This window comes from Protomyctophum parallelum (assembly GCF_964188405.1).
Source record: "Protomyctophum parallelum genome assembly, chromosome: 10".
In the NCBI taxonomy this organism is placed as follows: Eukaryota; Metazoa; Chordata; class Actinopteri; order Myctophiformes; family Myctophidae; genus Protomyctophum; species Protomyctophum parallelum.
The window spans coordinates 26,558,032-26,572,104 of NC_139704.1; the positions used below are offsets into that span (position 1 = coordinate 26,558,032).

Sequence of the window (14,073 nt, forward strand, 5' to 3'; positions counted from 1 at the left end):
TGCACGCTGATAACAGCCTACAAGGCTGAGAGCCAAACTCTCGATTTCCTGCCCACAAAAAAGGCCCAGTGGGACAACGTTTAAGGCCCACAGGCTGGCTGTTTTCCTTCGCAAACATTCACAGATCCACACATGCTCTTAAAAGAAGATCATAATCGCCAGCTCCTCAAAGAGTCGATGACGCTCGGCTGGCAATCACTACATGTCAAAGATAATGACATTTTCTTGTCATATCTCTTTGAAACAGCTGAGGATTGTGTGCAGAGCTATTCTGGTCCCAACAAGGCATCTAAAGGGGGGGGGGGGGTCTCCACAATGGCAGTAGAAAGACCCTCTCCAGCCCTCCCTGGCACCGGTGAACAAACGTACTCGACCCCCAGCAGTACTCGAGTAGTCGAGTCAAAGAATACTCCTGGAGTCCTGGTGAAATATTACTCAACTACAAGTGAACGTTGCTCATTGAAAATTTGAAAAGTTCCCCAAAGATTAAAAACATTTTCTGGAATTTAAAAACACGAATTGATTAAATCAATTAATTACCAGCTGCATTGTTATTATCTGCGGGGGTCCGCTATAACTGCCTCTGTGTCAGTTTTTAGCGCAGTAGTTTAGGTAGGAACCAAAGTTCTCTAAGGCAGAACTATTGTATTCTGATCACCGCAAATATGTCAGGAAGGAAAACAACGACGTTTTCCTTCCTTGTTGCAAGTTTCAGACCTAGTCATAGACCACCTGCATGCTTCGTATGTTACAATATTTGTTATGGATATTTCTAATTTTCTACTATTGGATTCTAATGGAGTGAAAGCCATAAGCTTCCAAATACTGTATCAAAGAAACAAAAAAAATACAGATACTCAAACATGTACTGAGGTACAGTACTCAAGGAAATAAATGTAGTGTGTCCACCACTGCCAATATGATCTTGTGGGAGTATACAGTAGCTTTGCATCTTGAGCTGGGGGGGGGGTAGGCTGTGTGTCTGCAGTAAATATAGTGAAATCTTTGCGTGTCCGGAGGCGGACGGACGACGTGACCAGGCAACAACACCAAGTTTACAAGCAGGTGAGGACGGAGGTCAGCCGGTGTCGAATAGTTTCACACCCCGTCTGACATCCACCGGGAAATGTGTCTGAGTACAAGGTCAAGACTGTTGAAGTGTGTGTATGTGTGTGTGTGTGTGTGTATGTGTGTGTACTGTGCAGTACACGGTCAACCTGTTGTAACAAGAAAATTCCGCTCCCTCCAGCTCCGTTATAATTACCTGTATAGTAGAATACATTTTTTAAAATTCATAAGTGGCAAATGCCCTACCAAAATATGTGATAAAGACTGTAGAACCCTGAGTGTTCATTTTACTCCAGATTGTACAAATTAACTCTTGTTTGGGGTCCATTTGTACACCACAGATTTGACTGGGTATATGATTAACATAATAACTAGCTAGGGACACATGTACATTTTGTATTTGATACCTCTCTTCATTTGGTTTGAATAAAGTAATTTAAGATCAAAACGACATAAGACGCTAAACCCTTCAAAAAACCAAGTGGTTGAAGTTTCTTAAAAAGTTCAGAAATCGGCGTCTTGATTGGAAGACGGGGATTGTGGTAGGGCTGGGTGCAATAACCGCAATACCGCCATACCGCCGGTATGTAACGCATACCGCGGTATCGGGTTCATTACCGCGGTTAAAAAATGAAATGATTTTTTTTTTTTTTATGAAATGAAAAGTGTATCATAATAAACAGTGACGCTCAGTCAGTCTAATCATGCCAGCAACACAACAACACCAGAGGGAGTTAAAAAAACCATGTGCAACCCAGATTCGGCACAAACAAGGATTGATTGATTGATTGATTGATTGATTAAAATATTTATTAACCGTTTGCAGAATTACACTACATTTCAAGCACAACTCAATACAAAGACTGTTAACTGTGAGTGGACACTTGTTTACAAGAGGGTCCACCTAAATTCATTTCACTCCTATGCCACAAAAATGTGGAACGCCCTACCAACTGTCATTAAGATGTAAATCCCTTGACTCCACCCACCCCTTTCCCCCCTCACTGTATACGTTTTCCCCCTTTTTACCTCCTTTATGATGATTTCCTGTTTTTGGCTTTATAGAAGTGCATAGTGTACAAAATGATATGATGAATTGAAAATGGTGGACCCTCATGTAAACAAGTGTAATGCTTTATGGCAGGGGTATTCAATTAGATTAGGCCTCCTATGTGACACAGACCGAGTAGAAAGAAACGTGCCATTTTATCATGACTATTAGTGAGGACCTATTATATGAAGATAGGTTCAAAAGTGGTCCTTTAATGATTACCGTCATTATGGTAATCTCACAATTAATATCGCACACACCATACCTGTAACTTTTATTAGCCCTCTTATTATTCCGGGCCGGCAATAACCGCGGTAATAAAAATCCCATACCGCCCCAGCCCTAGATTGTGGCAGTGGAGGAAATGGTCCCGTCCTGTTTGGCCCAGACCAGAGTAATCTAGTAAGAGAGTGGTGACACGCTTTGATCTCGCCGCAAAGCGGGTGCCTATGGGTTATAGTTCCAAACATTGCTCCTATGGCTGGAACTATTCCATTGAGATAGAATGAGCACTTCCGCATTCCATTGTGTCATCTTTTACTAGATTACTCTGGCCCAGACATGCCAGAGGATGTGATAACCAGCCAGGCCGGGGGGAAATGGTTTGACCGGCGTGGGGTGGTTACGTTTAATGAGGGGCGGCCAGACACGGACAGACAAAACTAAAAAAAGACATGGCCCAAACCGACAACAGTGAGGAAGCCTTCCTGACACACAGACTAAACACGCTGCCTTCCCATTCTGCCATGTGTGAGCCACCATATGCAGAGTGCATCTAGACATTATAACATCATTAGTGGAATGTAAATACACACATATTTTTCTACCTTTGGATTCTAAGGGAAGGAAGATCCCTGAAGATAAGCTATAAAAGCTACAAAAGGTGGCAAAAGGAAAAGCCTCAAATAACTGGAACATCTGGAATATCATGACTGCATGCATTAAGCATTTTGAACATGGGTGGTCGGTGGTTTTCAACCTTTTTCCTACATTTCATATTTATTCAGCATTCGAGCTACAGACCACCATTTGATGAGGTTTAGCCAAAATGAACAATATTATGTTATTGTTTGGTAAGATTTGGTCCACAATTCCATGCTGTTGATGTGGTACCAGTAGAACAGGCACACGATCTAAATAAAATGACAAATCTACATACCCTAATTGTGTCTCTTGTAAATTAAGTAATGCAAGACTCAAGAGTTAAAGATCTTTAAGGGTCCATTTAGGTTGGTAACCAAATGGACCCTCCACCCTCTAGCTGTAGACCACCTCCTGGAACCCGCTCAAGGACCACTGGTACATGACGAGTCCGACATGTCAATAAATAAAGTGTGGTTCAAATAGGAAATGTATTGTAACATAGATTGGTCTATCAAATTCTGTAAGGTTGTTTTCTCTTCAAATGTATTGTAAAACATTGTACGAGGAGAACTTGTAGATTATATTTAGGTTATTTATGACATCAATATTGTTAATGTTTGATTTATTTTTATAGGACTTCATTTCGGTTAGTGAGTAGTGACACACTTTCTGGTTAAATGGTTCACCGTTTTGCCTAAACGATGGAGCTTGTACAAAAAATTATTTCAAGCCGACTCTTATGTGAACGTTTTAACCTAATGATACAACACAAACCTATGCTCAATTCTCTTGCAATTTTTACAAAATACATAATTCCATCTGGCCAATATTTATGCACTACGGGGAAATGAGATCTGGCATTCTGTTATTGTGTATAAGGTTATCTGTCCAACACAGGCCGATAACAGCATCAGGCTCACGTTACATAGAAAAAGAGATGCGTTGGAATCCGGTCAGAGTCTTTAGTAAAGAGATCAGAGATAAAAGGTAAACTCAGAGAGAGCGAGAGGCATGAAATCAAACACTAATAAGACCCTGTATCGTATCCACTTCCACTAATAGAATATATGAAGCATTAGCGGCCGCTGGCTGGCTGGGCCAAATTGAATCGAGAGGGAAAACGGACACTGGGATCATTATCCCATTTAGGCCCGACCTAAAATTAAAAAAGAAATCTTCTAAATGCTCCAGTTTTCTGAAATAAATATTTTCACTATTTTTCAAAAATAGCAGAGCTACAAGCTTGTAGCTTGTAGATCTGCTATTTTTCAATCGCTAAATTATTATTATTATTTTGGGGTTCCCGCCCAAAATGGGTTATACTTCCAAATAGATCAGTTACTGTTAACCATTAAGACCGGAGGACGAATCTGTGTCACGTTAGCTTTTAACCACTACTATAACCATTATATTTATCTTTTTTATATTATTTCACAGTGAACGCTTTTTTTGCTTCTGGGGGGGGGGGGGACCCTGGAACAACATATTTTTAGGCTAATTACAGATAATTCTGTGGGTCCTTGACATGAAAAGGTTTGAGCACCAGTGCAACACTGATAGGTTCTTCAGAAAACTGTCAAGATTTGAAAAACATTTTGTAGAAATTGCTCTCAGGTCTCAATGGCTTAATTGAACTAAATTGAAAGTATATTCACTATTATCAGCAAACAAACTAACAAAATAGTCTGAACGTTACAGAACATTCATGGTTTATATATATTATTTAAATCTACGAAGCTACCAGAAGAAATTACATTTAAAAAACAAAGCTAGACAAAGGTTCCAGTTCATGGTGGAAGCATCAGTTTATGGTGGAAAAAATTGACACTTTTTAATAGCAACCGCTTCACACGATGTCCAAATACATTTTCATTTTAACATAACTGTAGGAATTCTAATTCTAACTAAATAATGCAATGCGAGTGAGTAGGTTTCAACTGAAGAGATGGCTTCGTTTCTGTTGTACTCACCGTGCTGCTGCCTTTTTAAAAATGTTTCTTTGTCTTATGCCATTACTGACTTTGCTTTGATTTTGATGTTTTATGTTAATTTGCTTTTCTTGTTATTTTTTCCTTCTGTAAAGCACTTTGTACTGCATCCGATCATCATCATGAAAGGTGCTCTATAAATAAGATTTATTTTCTTCTCTCTTTCGGTTGCCGTGTCCAAAGAAACCATTTTCTGAGCTGCGAGGCTTTCTGGGGTGAGGGGGGGGGTGGAGGAGGGGTTGGGTGCTCCGTCAACCTAATGCAGAGCATCGCGGTTTCACAACTCTTGGCGATTTGTTGTCGTCCAGAAGTGCTCTGGGCGCCGCTCGCTCATCAATGTCATCATCTTTCCTATGCAGAGCGTTGACGAGAGACACCCACACACACATGCATTGAGCAAATGCGTCTCGCTCAGTACATGTGTGTACTGTGTAGCGATCCGGCCATGATGTCCAAAGCGCTCCGTTCATTGCTCAAAAAGACTCTCTCTGTGAACACGGTCCTTTAGTTTAGCACACCACCCAGGGACAGTCCTACACAGTCCCTACACAGCGGGACACTAGGGAGGGAGAGAAGCTAGACTTCAGTACGGATGTTGGGGTATCTCTACACAGCGGGGCAGGGAGGGAGGGGGAGACCCTAGACTTCGTTACGGATGTTGGGGTATCTCTTGAGCAGCGTCGTTGCTTGCTTGGCCGGTAAGCGTCCCTTTTGGAACCCCTCCATCTGGTCTGATTGGGACCTGGCTTCAACCTGCAACGGGAAAGACAAGAGAAAAGGACATTAAAGACCAATTCCAGCCCAAAATCCTATTCCTAGAATTGTCACAAAACATTTTCAGATAGGGGTCTGTGGCTAAATGCATCACAATCTGAGGGTTCCTTGACATGAAGCGGTTAGAGAACCACTTTATATTATAACTGGATTTGGATGCATTAACCCGCAAAAAACTGGGAACGCATCCCTGTAATTTTTAGATTTCTAGCCATGAGCTTGTACATCTGCTATTTTGGAAACTCTCTGAAACTGAGTTTTACAACTCTTCTCTTCTGGGGGTCCCTGCCACAAAACATTTTCAGATGGGGGAAGGGCCAAATATATGAATTTGGGGATCCTTGGCACTAGAAAGCTGGTTCAGAAGGCATTTGTAGAACCAGCATCAGGTCTTGATTCTTAATAATGCTCAGCTGAGAAGAGGAAGGAACCAATGACGTCAGTGATATACCAGCCCAAAACACACAGGGAGGAATGCTAGATACCCTGCAGGAAAACAATATGCTGTGCGTCCATGCGTGTGTGTGTGTGTGTGTATGTGTATGTGTGTGTGTGTGTGTGTGTGTGTGTGTGACAGGCAGGCAGACGGGTAAAGAGAGTGTGGGTTTTGTTAGGACTCCTCCCCGACCAGGAAATGTCTGCTAAACGATGTTAGTCGGGCCTAATTGGCTTTTCCCCGCACGTCTCCTAAACATGCTGAACCGACAGCTGTAGCACGACTGGGGCCGGCTCTTATCAAACATGCTGAACCAAACGCTAGAAGACGGTTCTGGAAAAACACAAGTCACTTTCTTCAACACCAGTTGCCGTTGCACTCCCCCGCACCCACCTCCGACCGAGGTGGATAGTCTGCAGACACTGACGCAAGGTTACTCCGTTGTGTGAAATAAATATTGCTCTGTGTTGCCTTGCCTTGGGGGGAGGGGGGGGGGGCATGCAGCTTACAGGACGGACGTGGTACAGTCTCCTAAACATGCTGAACCAACAGCTACTGTATAGACCGATTCCGTAGCGGTTTCATGGTCGCAGCCTACGTATTTCCTGTAGGCGGACTCGACGTAGCTGCAGGGTTTAAACCCTCACCAGGCGCATCTCTTCCACTACAGTGAACGGCAGAGTGACTGATGTTCACTAACATTACAAAGATGTCCAGAACATCGAGATGAACCTGTGTAGTTTATGGCTGCTCCAACAGTAGTGGCAACATAAAAAATAAATAAATACGGAATGTCAAAATATCCACCGCGGTGGCTGAGACCAGAGCCATTGAGTAATGGTTGAGACAAAGCAGTGAAAGGTCCTGAAAGATACATAATTTCAGTCTTACCCAATACCCAATCTTTCTGTTTTATGAACACAAGGCTGCTGTATTTTATACCTCATAGCATTTAAAGTATGAGGTATAAAGTACAGCAGTCTTGTGTTAATAAAACAGAAAGATTTGGTATTGGGTAAGACTGGCGTTATGTATCTTTCACTGCTTCGTCTCAACCATTACTCAATGGCTCTGGTCTCAGCCACCACGGTGGATATTAGACATTCAGTTTTTTTATATGTTGCCACTACTGTTGGAGCAGCCATAAACTACACAGGTTCATCTCGATGTTCTGGGCATCTTTGTAATGTTAGTGTTAGTAAAAAAGCAGGTAAAGGAGTAAAGTTTGAGGCAAACTAACATCAGTCACTCTGCCGTTCACTGTAGTGGAAGAGGTGCGCCTGGTGAGGGTTTAAACCCCGCAGCTACGTTGAGTCTGCCTACAGGAAATACCTAGGCTGCGACCATGAGACCCGCTACGGAATCGGTCTATACAGGACGGCTGTGGGACAGTCTCTTAATGACAGTTTTCTGAAAATGTTTCTATATCAGTGGTGCAGCTTCCCATCTGAAAATATGTTGTACCAGGGACCCCCCCCAAAAAATGTGACGCTGTGAAATTCAAAGATTTTCGCCACATTTTCACGATTTTTCAAAAATAGCAGATCTACAAGCTATGAGCTCGTAGATCTGCTATTTAACAACTATAGAGTTTAAAATAAGGGTTAAAGTGGTTAAACGCTAAAAGCGACAGATGCTAAATGGGCTAAACACGCTGAAGCAACAGCAGGAGGGGTACAGTAGGTTGTAACCCGCTATAGCCTGGAGGCCTTGTTTTGTGTTTGTGTTGTTTGTTATGTGTGCAGTGGCATGGCAACATGTTAGCTCTGGTCTGGTCCATATAGCGTTAGAATGACTTCTTCAACCCATTTAGGCCTGACTTCGAAATTAAAAAAATGTCTTCTAAATCCTGACAGTTTTCTGAAATACCTATGTTTCTATATCAGTGGTGCTCAATATTTCATGTCCACGACCCCCAAAAATGATATGTAATTGGCCGCCGACCCCCATCTGAAAATATGTTATTCCAGGAACCCCTCAGAACAGCAAAGTTTTGAGTTAAAATAATAATAATAATAAAAAGAACACTTTCACTACTCACCAATACAAAGACTGTTTTGTGGAGTTGAAAGCCTACTTCCCCTGTTGGACGCATTCTGAGCTTCCCACCACGTGTATAAAATGCACTTTTTGGCCAAAATATAAAATAATCCAGGCAATTATTTGAGATAATCGTTTCCATGTTGGAACAACGTCATACATTTAAAAAAAAAAGCTGTACATTTCAGTTATTCGTCATATCAGCCCTGTGCATTTTTTGATTACCAGACATTCTTCCTATGTTTCAATGTTCAACTCCAAAAAACACAATTAAATCGTCAATCTCAATTATTTGTGTAACAATTAATTGTCAACCCATCGGCACACTGATAAGCACCAGCATGTGCACGCAGGCCGGCACCACATGAACCCCACCTCTCATAAGATGCAATGGAAAAGTTCTAAACTGCACTCACATGTAAATAATGCACCAACAAACTCTCAGATGCTGAGATCTCTCGCCCATGAAATATATACAAAAAATGGTGGTTTGTGTGAACAATAATAGCAATTCAAAGCAGTTGTCCTCAAAACAATACAGTCGCTGTCGTCAGACCGGAGGGAGCGCTCATGATCACGGTAGCAGAGCCTGGTCGTGCACACGCAACTGCAGCCCGTCAAGTATAATTCATGCTCCGTCCCTCGAAGGTGATTGATTGCATGAAACAGTCACCCGTGCGAACCAGTCTCAATGTTTGCACACCTGTGTTTCACACCTGTAAAGCTGTGACGTGACAACGAGGTTGTCGTCGTAGTTACCTGGGCCTTCTCAACGCAGGTGTAGAAGGTTTTCATCTCGTTGGAGCACAGAGCTTCCACAAAGTTGTTCGCCTTCCAGCACACCATCATCTGCGACATCTCTGTGATGCACGTCGCCTCTGGCATGAAGAGAGTTACAATTAATATAATTAATGAATTAGTGACATCTCTGTGACGCACGTGGCCTCTGGCTTGAAATATTACTAACGAGGTTGATAGACAGGGAGACCCCATTACTGAACAAAGACTATCAATAATTACTGTCAGAATACAGAGCCATTTAAAGTAACACTGATTTTAACAAAAGTACGTCCCTTACACACAAAGTAGTTTAAAGCGGTATGAAATACTTGCCATTAATATAGTAGTGGTTGCAACTGTATTCATTGATTGCCAGAGTGCCGTGCTGGGAGTTCTGCTCTGGTTTTGGTGAAAAAACTTTCATTCATTTTTTTACTATGTTTTTTGTGTCCATCACTACGCCCAAAAAATAGTTCCATGTGATAGAGTTGAATGAAAGTTGCGCTAATATTTTAGAAATAGGTCAACAATACAAATTATGTCAACTTTTGTGGATTAATTTACTTTTAATGCATGGCCCAAGTGCCCCCCACAAAATGACCGGAACTACTTAATATTGACCAAAACCAGAGCAGAACTCTGAACTACCGGTATCCCTTTAAACTAGATACCTTAAAACTAAGAGGTATTCTATTCATTCATATTTTTGCATTACTGATCTTTTAACCTCAAGAAGACTAATTAGTGCTGAAACAATAAAACTACACTGATTTATAATGTAAACAATTTCAAATTATTATCATCAAGATGCTTTATAAATGCATTAATTTTAAACACAGCCAATACATTTTATCATTGATACCAATAATTGTGTGCATTTGAGAATGTTCTAAAACATGATCTATACATGATTATGTTAACAGTTCGTTGAGTTCAATTAAATTATTCAGAGAGAGAGAGAGAGACAGACAGACAGACACTCATTTTGAATGCATTTGTGATAGAGAGAGATTTTCATTAAGAAAGGAAAGTTATCTTGGCGAGGTGTTCTTTGATCACACCACTGTAATCTGTGCCAACAGTTTAAGGTCATCATGCAGACGAGAGAGAGAGAGAGAGAGAGAGAGAGAATCACTGAGTCACTGTTCCTCTCGAGTCACTATGATTTATGCTTCTACAGATTGTGTGATTTAACGTGAGCTGATTGAAAAGGTTCTCTAAGTGCTCAACCTCTGGCTCCTGCCAACTTTTTGTCCATTGTGTCCAACTCTCCATACAGTACATCTGAAGCCAAATCATTTCCATATCAATAATTCATCAACTTTGTTTTATTTTCAATGACACTCCCAGTTGTATGTGGTGCTGCACGACTCTTGCTCAAATGTGAATCTCGCTTTGCCTCCACAAGAATAGGGATCAACACAATATTCAATTTTCTTTCCCATGCAAACATGTATTGTCTTTAGTCTGTAGTTGCTGAACATTACTACATTAAAAATGTGGCACCTGGAGCCAAACCAACTACCGTGGCTTTAAACAGACAACATCCAAAGTGCTTCACTTAAACCTCTCTTAACGTCTCTCTCTTGTAGCAAAAACATAAGAGTAAGTCAAATGAATTGGACAGCAAACTAGTGCACCATCCTTGCTCAAATCCTGCACCATCCTGCACCATCCTTGCTCAAATTTATAGAAATTAGACCGCATTGGTGTCTGAATCTAGATCGCAATATTTTTCGATGAAGCATAGGCCATGGATTTTATGCCTTTCTTTTTCTTAATGGGACCTCAATCTATAATGTATAATGATGAATCGCTCTGTGATAATTTAACTCACAGAGTGTACAAATGAAAACCTCTAAATAAAAAAGTACCTCAAGATAGTACATAAGTACAGCAGTACTTGAGTGAATGTACGTGCAGTGCATAGCAATACATGATCATGCAATGTATTTTTATTTTTTAGTTAATTTACAAGAAGTCTAGTCTACACAATTAGAGAATGTAGAAGAATTGATATTTTGATCAACCTTTGCCACTTTACCTGTAATCTCTCCTATGTGGACAAAATCTTATCTAACGACAACAAAATATTCTACGTTTTGGGTCTGAGAGGCCAAATCTACAAAATGGTGGTCCGTGGAATAAATAATGGACCTTGATATGAAAAGGGTTGAAAACCACTGCTATAGACAAGTATAGACAAATGGAACCCATTTGGACACTGTCAGTCAGTAACCTCGCATCACCAGGCTTTCCACCTCGGAGAAAAGCCTGGTCTGTGTTACTAAATCGCTGTGTGATCCAGGTCGGAAGCGGATGGTAAAATACGTCATAGTCACTGATTTGTAATAATAAGACCGGAATAAACACTACCCAAAATAATTCCCTGCCATCATAATTTTAGAGCCTACCCAATAAAATAGAATTTCCCTGTGGAATAACAAATAAATAGTCTCTGGAAAGTACACTCACATGTATATTCATTTTGTATATATATTTTTTTAAATCACACCTGTGTGAAGTGAGGTGCGCTCTTATCATCATATGTCATCGTACATCATCTCATTCTGGACAATCACAATATGCACTCTCACTTTTGTCTTCAATGTTTGTTTTTACACAAATCCCCAAAGCTGGACATAAGATGCCCTAAAAAGAAATCAGCAAAACCACACCACATCAAGGATTTTATTGGGTAGGCCCTAAAATGATGATCGTGGGGGATTATTTTGGGTAGTGACTACATGACGTAAGATATCATCCGCTCCGGACCGGATCATAAAGCCGAAAAAGGAATGCTTCCCAGGCTAGTCAGTCAGAGTTAGCACTCAGCTGTTGACCCCACTGAAACACTGGTCAGTGGGGTCAGTATGGGGAGCCTGGGGACACATCTGAACCGGTTTGTGTTGACCTCTTTGCTGTTACTTTTAATACAACCTGGCACCACTTACACATCACCGCAAAATACATGTTTTGCTTTTATTGTTGTGAAGCACTATAATTGTGACTACGATGTCTGTGAAATGTGCTCTATAAATAAAATGTACTTACTTACTTACTTAATTACTTACTTACAAGCCAAGCGTTCAAAACATTTAATAAAATGTGAATATTATGTTTTCAACAACACAAATCTTGCTTGATGGATGGGGGGGTGCCCCCCACCCCCCCCATCCATCAAGCAAGATTTGTGTCCCTGCTGGCACAAAACATGTTCAGATTTGGGGGGTCTTTGGCATGAAAAAAGTTTGCCAACCATTGCTTTAGCCTTGGACCAAGACCATCAAAATGTAACTTTTACTTCCATTATTATGCTAATGTTAAAATCGACCAAATACATCAGCGATAGTCTCGATCCAAGGGACCAAGGCTACCAGTCAGTCAGTGCTTATAATATAAATCAGCAGCATATGTTCTCACCTCCTCTCTTGGGTTTTCTGTTGGCCACAGAGTCCTTCAGAACGAGCGGCCTGTTGGGTTTCAGCACCGGCTTCTTAAACTGCTTGCTCACCATGCGAGCGACCTTCTCCTGCAGATTGATGCCTCCCTGCATGGCCATGTTTATTTATTATTTAAACACTAAAAGCACCGATGTCTGACCGTACAGGATGCTCACACAGACGGACAACTACCTCGTGAGGTACAAAACATACTAAATAAACGACATTTGATGTTCAATAACGCAACGATTCCTCCTTTAGCCGAGGAGCGTTGATGATCTTGTGTTGTTGTGTACGGGCGGCGCCATGACTGGGTCGTAAAATGATGCCGTAAAGTAGCATGCCTACTGTTGTGAAATGTTGTAAATGATACTGCCAGCATCCCTATGGCCAGCATGCTGTAGTTGTTTTTACCACATGACTGATGTGTAAAACTACAAAGGGGCATTTCTCCAGGCAGTGTGGAAAGTGCTGGTTGATTACCAGATCTTTCTGTACAATATTTTCAATATTGTCAATGTAAAGGTTTCAATAAAAATACTTTGTTGAGTTGATTGAATATTTAATTGTCTCGTCACAATAAGTCTGGGTGACTTGTTTCCACTTGTATTCAAAATGTATTATGAGCATGTATTCTTAAAGTAGCTAAAGTAAAAGTATTCATGTATGTAATGTTGTTGTTTGTTTTTTAATATATTATTTTATCCCACGATTTTGTTTGCGCTGGGCCTATACCTAAAGCCAAAGTGCAGTGACTGGACACACCGACTTATTTGTGCATCATATTTTAATAACACTCATTTGATATCTCATTTCGCTGAACAGTTGAAATACTTTTTTTTTTTTTTTTTTAAGATATTTTTTTGCGGCTTACGCCTTTTATTGATTTTTTAAGGGACAGATAGTAGGCTGACAGGAAACGGGAGAGAGATGGGGGGATGACATGCGGTAAAGGCCGTGTCGGGATCGGGAGTCGAACCCGCGGCACACCGCGACTGGATCACCAGTCCGGTGCCCAGACCGTTACGCTACGGCCTGGGCCAGTTGAAATACTTTTAAACCCATTATTGGCTAAAACATTTTCCCGTAGTGACTGCACTTACTTTGAATGGCTTTGTATAGGACAGTATATAGTAATACTATACTAATAGGTGATATATTACCGTTTTTAAGTAACCTTTCCAACACTGACTACCTCTTTCACCTCTGGACTGAAATGCACAACAGTTTCTTTACTTCCCAGTCAATAGAAAGTCCCCTGGCTGGCTGCGTAGGTGTATCTACTCTGTGCTGGTGATATCAGGCCGTTGGCAACATGACATTTAGTTAGAATGTCGGACAAGTTTTAACACCCCCAGTACGAAGGCATGTTGTATCCTATATGTGCAGGGCAAAATAGCACTGTCAGCACATATCAGGCTTGGTTGGTACAGTACAGTGTACACTGTACAGGCCTAACTGTAGCACGCCGTGAACTTATAGTGATCTTATCTTACATACCTCTTACGGTAAGAGGTAAGAGGTAAGAGAGGTCAGAGTCTTACCTCTCCCTTCACAAAAACACAACAAACCCAACACCTGCTGCTGACTCTGTGCTGTTATAACTATATCACAAGTATCAATACCAAC

General features: G+C 41.1%; 1 protein-coding gene across 1 annotated transcript; it reads right to left on the reverse strand.

Annotated features, from left to right (window-relative positions):
• Positions 1–4,572: 4,572 nt before the first annotated feature.
• Positions 4,573–12,749, reverse strand: chchd1 (coiled-coil-helix-coiled-coil-helix domain containing 1). Its single transcript, XM_083775805.1, has 3 exons — positions 12,425–12,749; positions 8,981–9,099; positions 4,573–5,724 (listed from the first exon to the last, which is right to left on the reverse strand). Exons 1-3 carry the CDS (start codon positions 12,561–12,563, stop codon positions 5,611–5,613), a joined length of 372 nt encoding a protein of 123 aa, XP_083631931.1. The 5' UTR covers positions 12,564–12,749; the 3' UTR covers positions 4,573–5,610.
• Between the last annotated feature and the right edge of the window lie 1,324 nt (positions 12,750–14,073).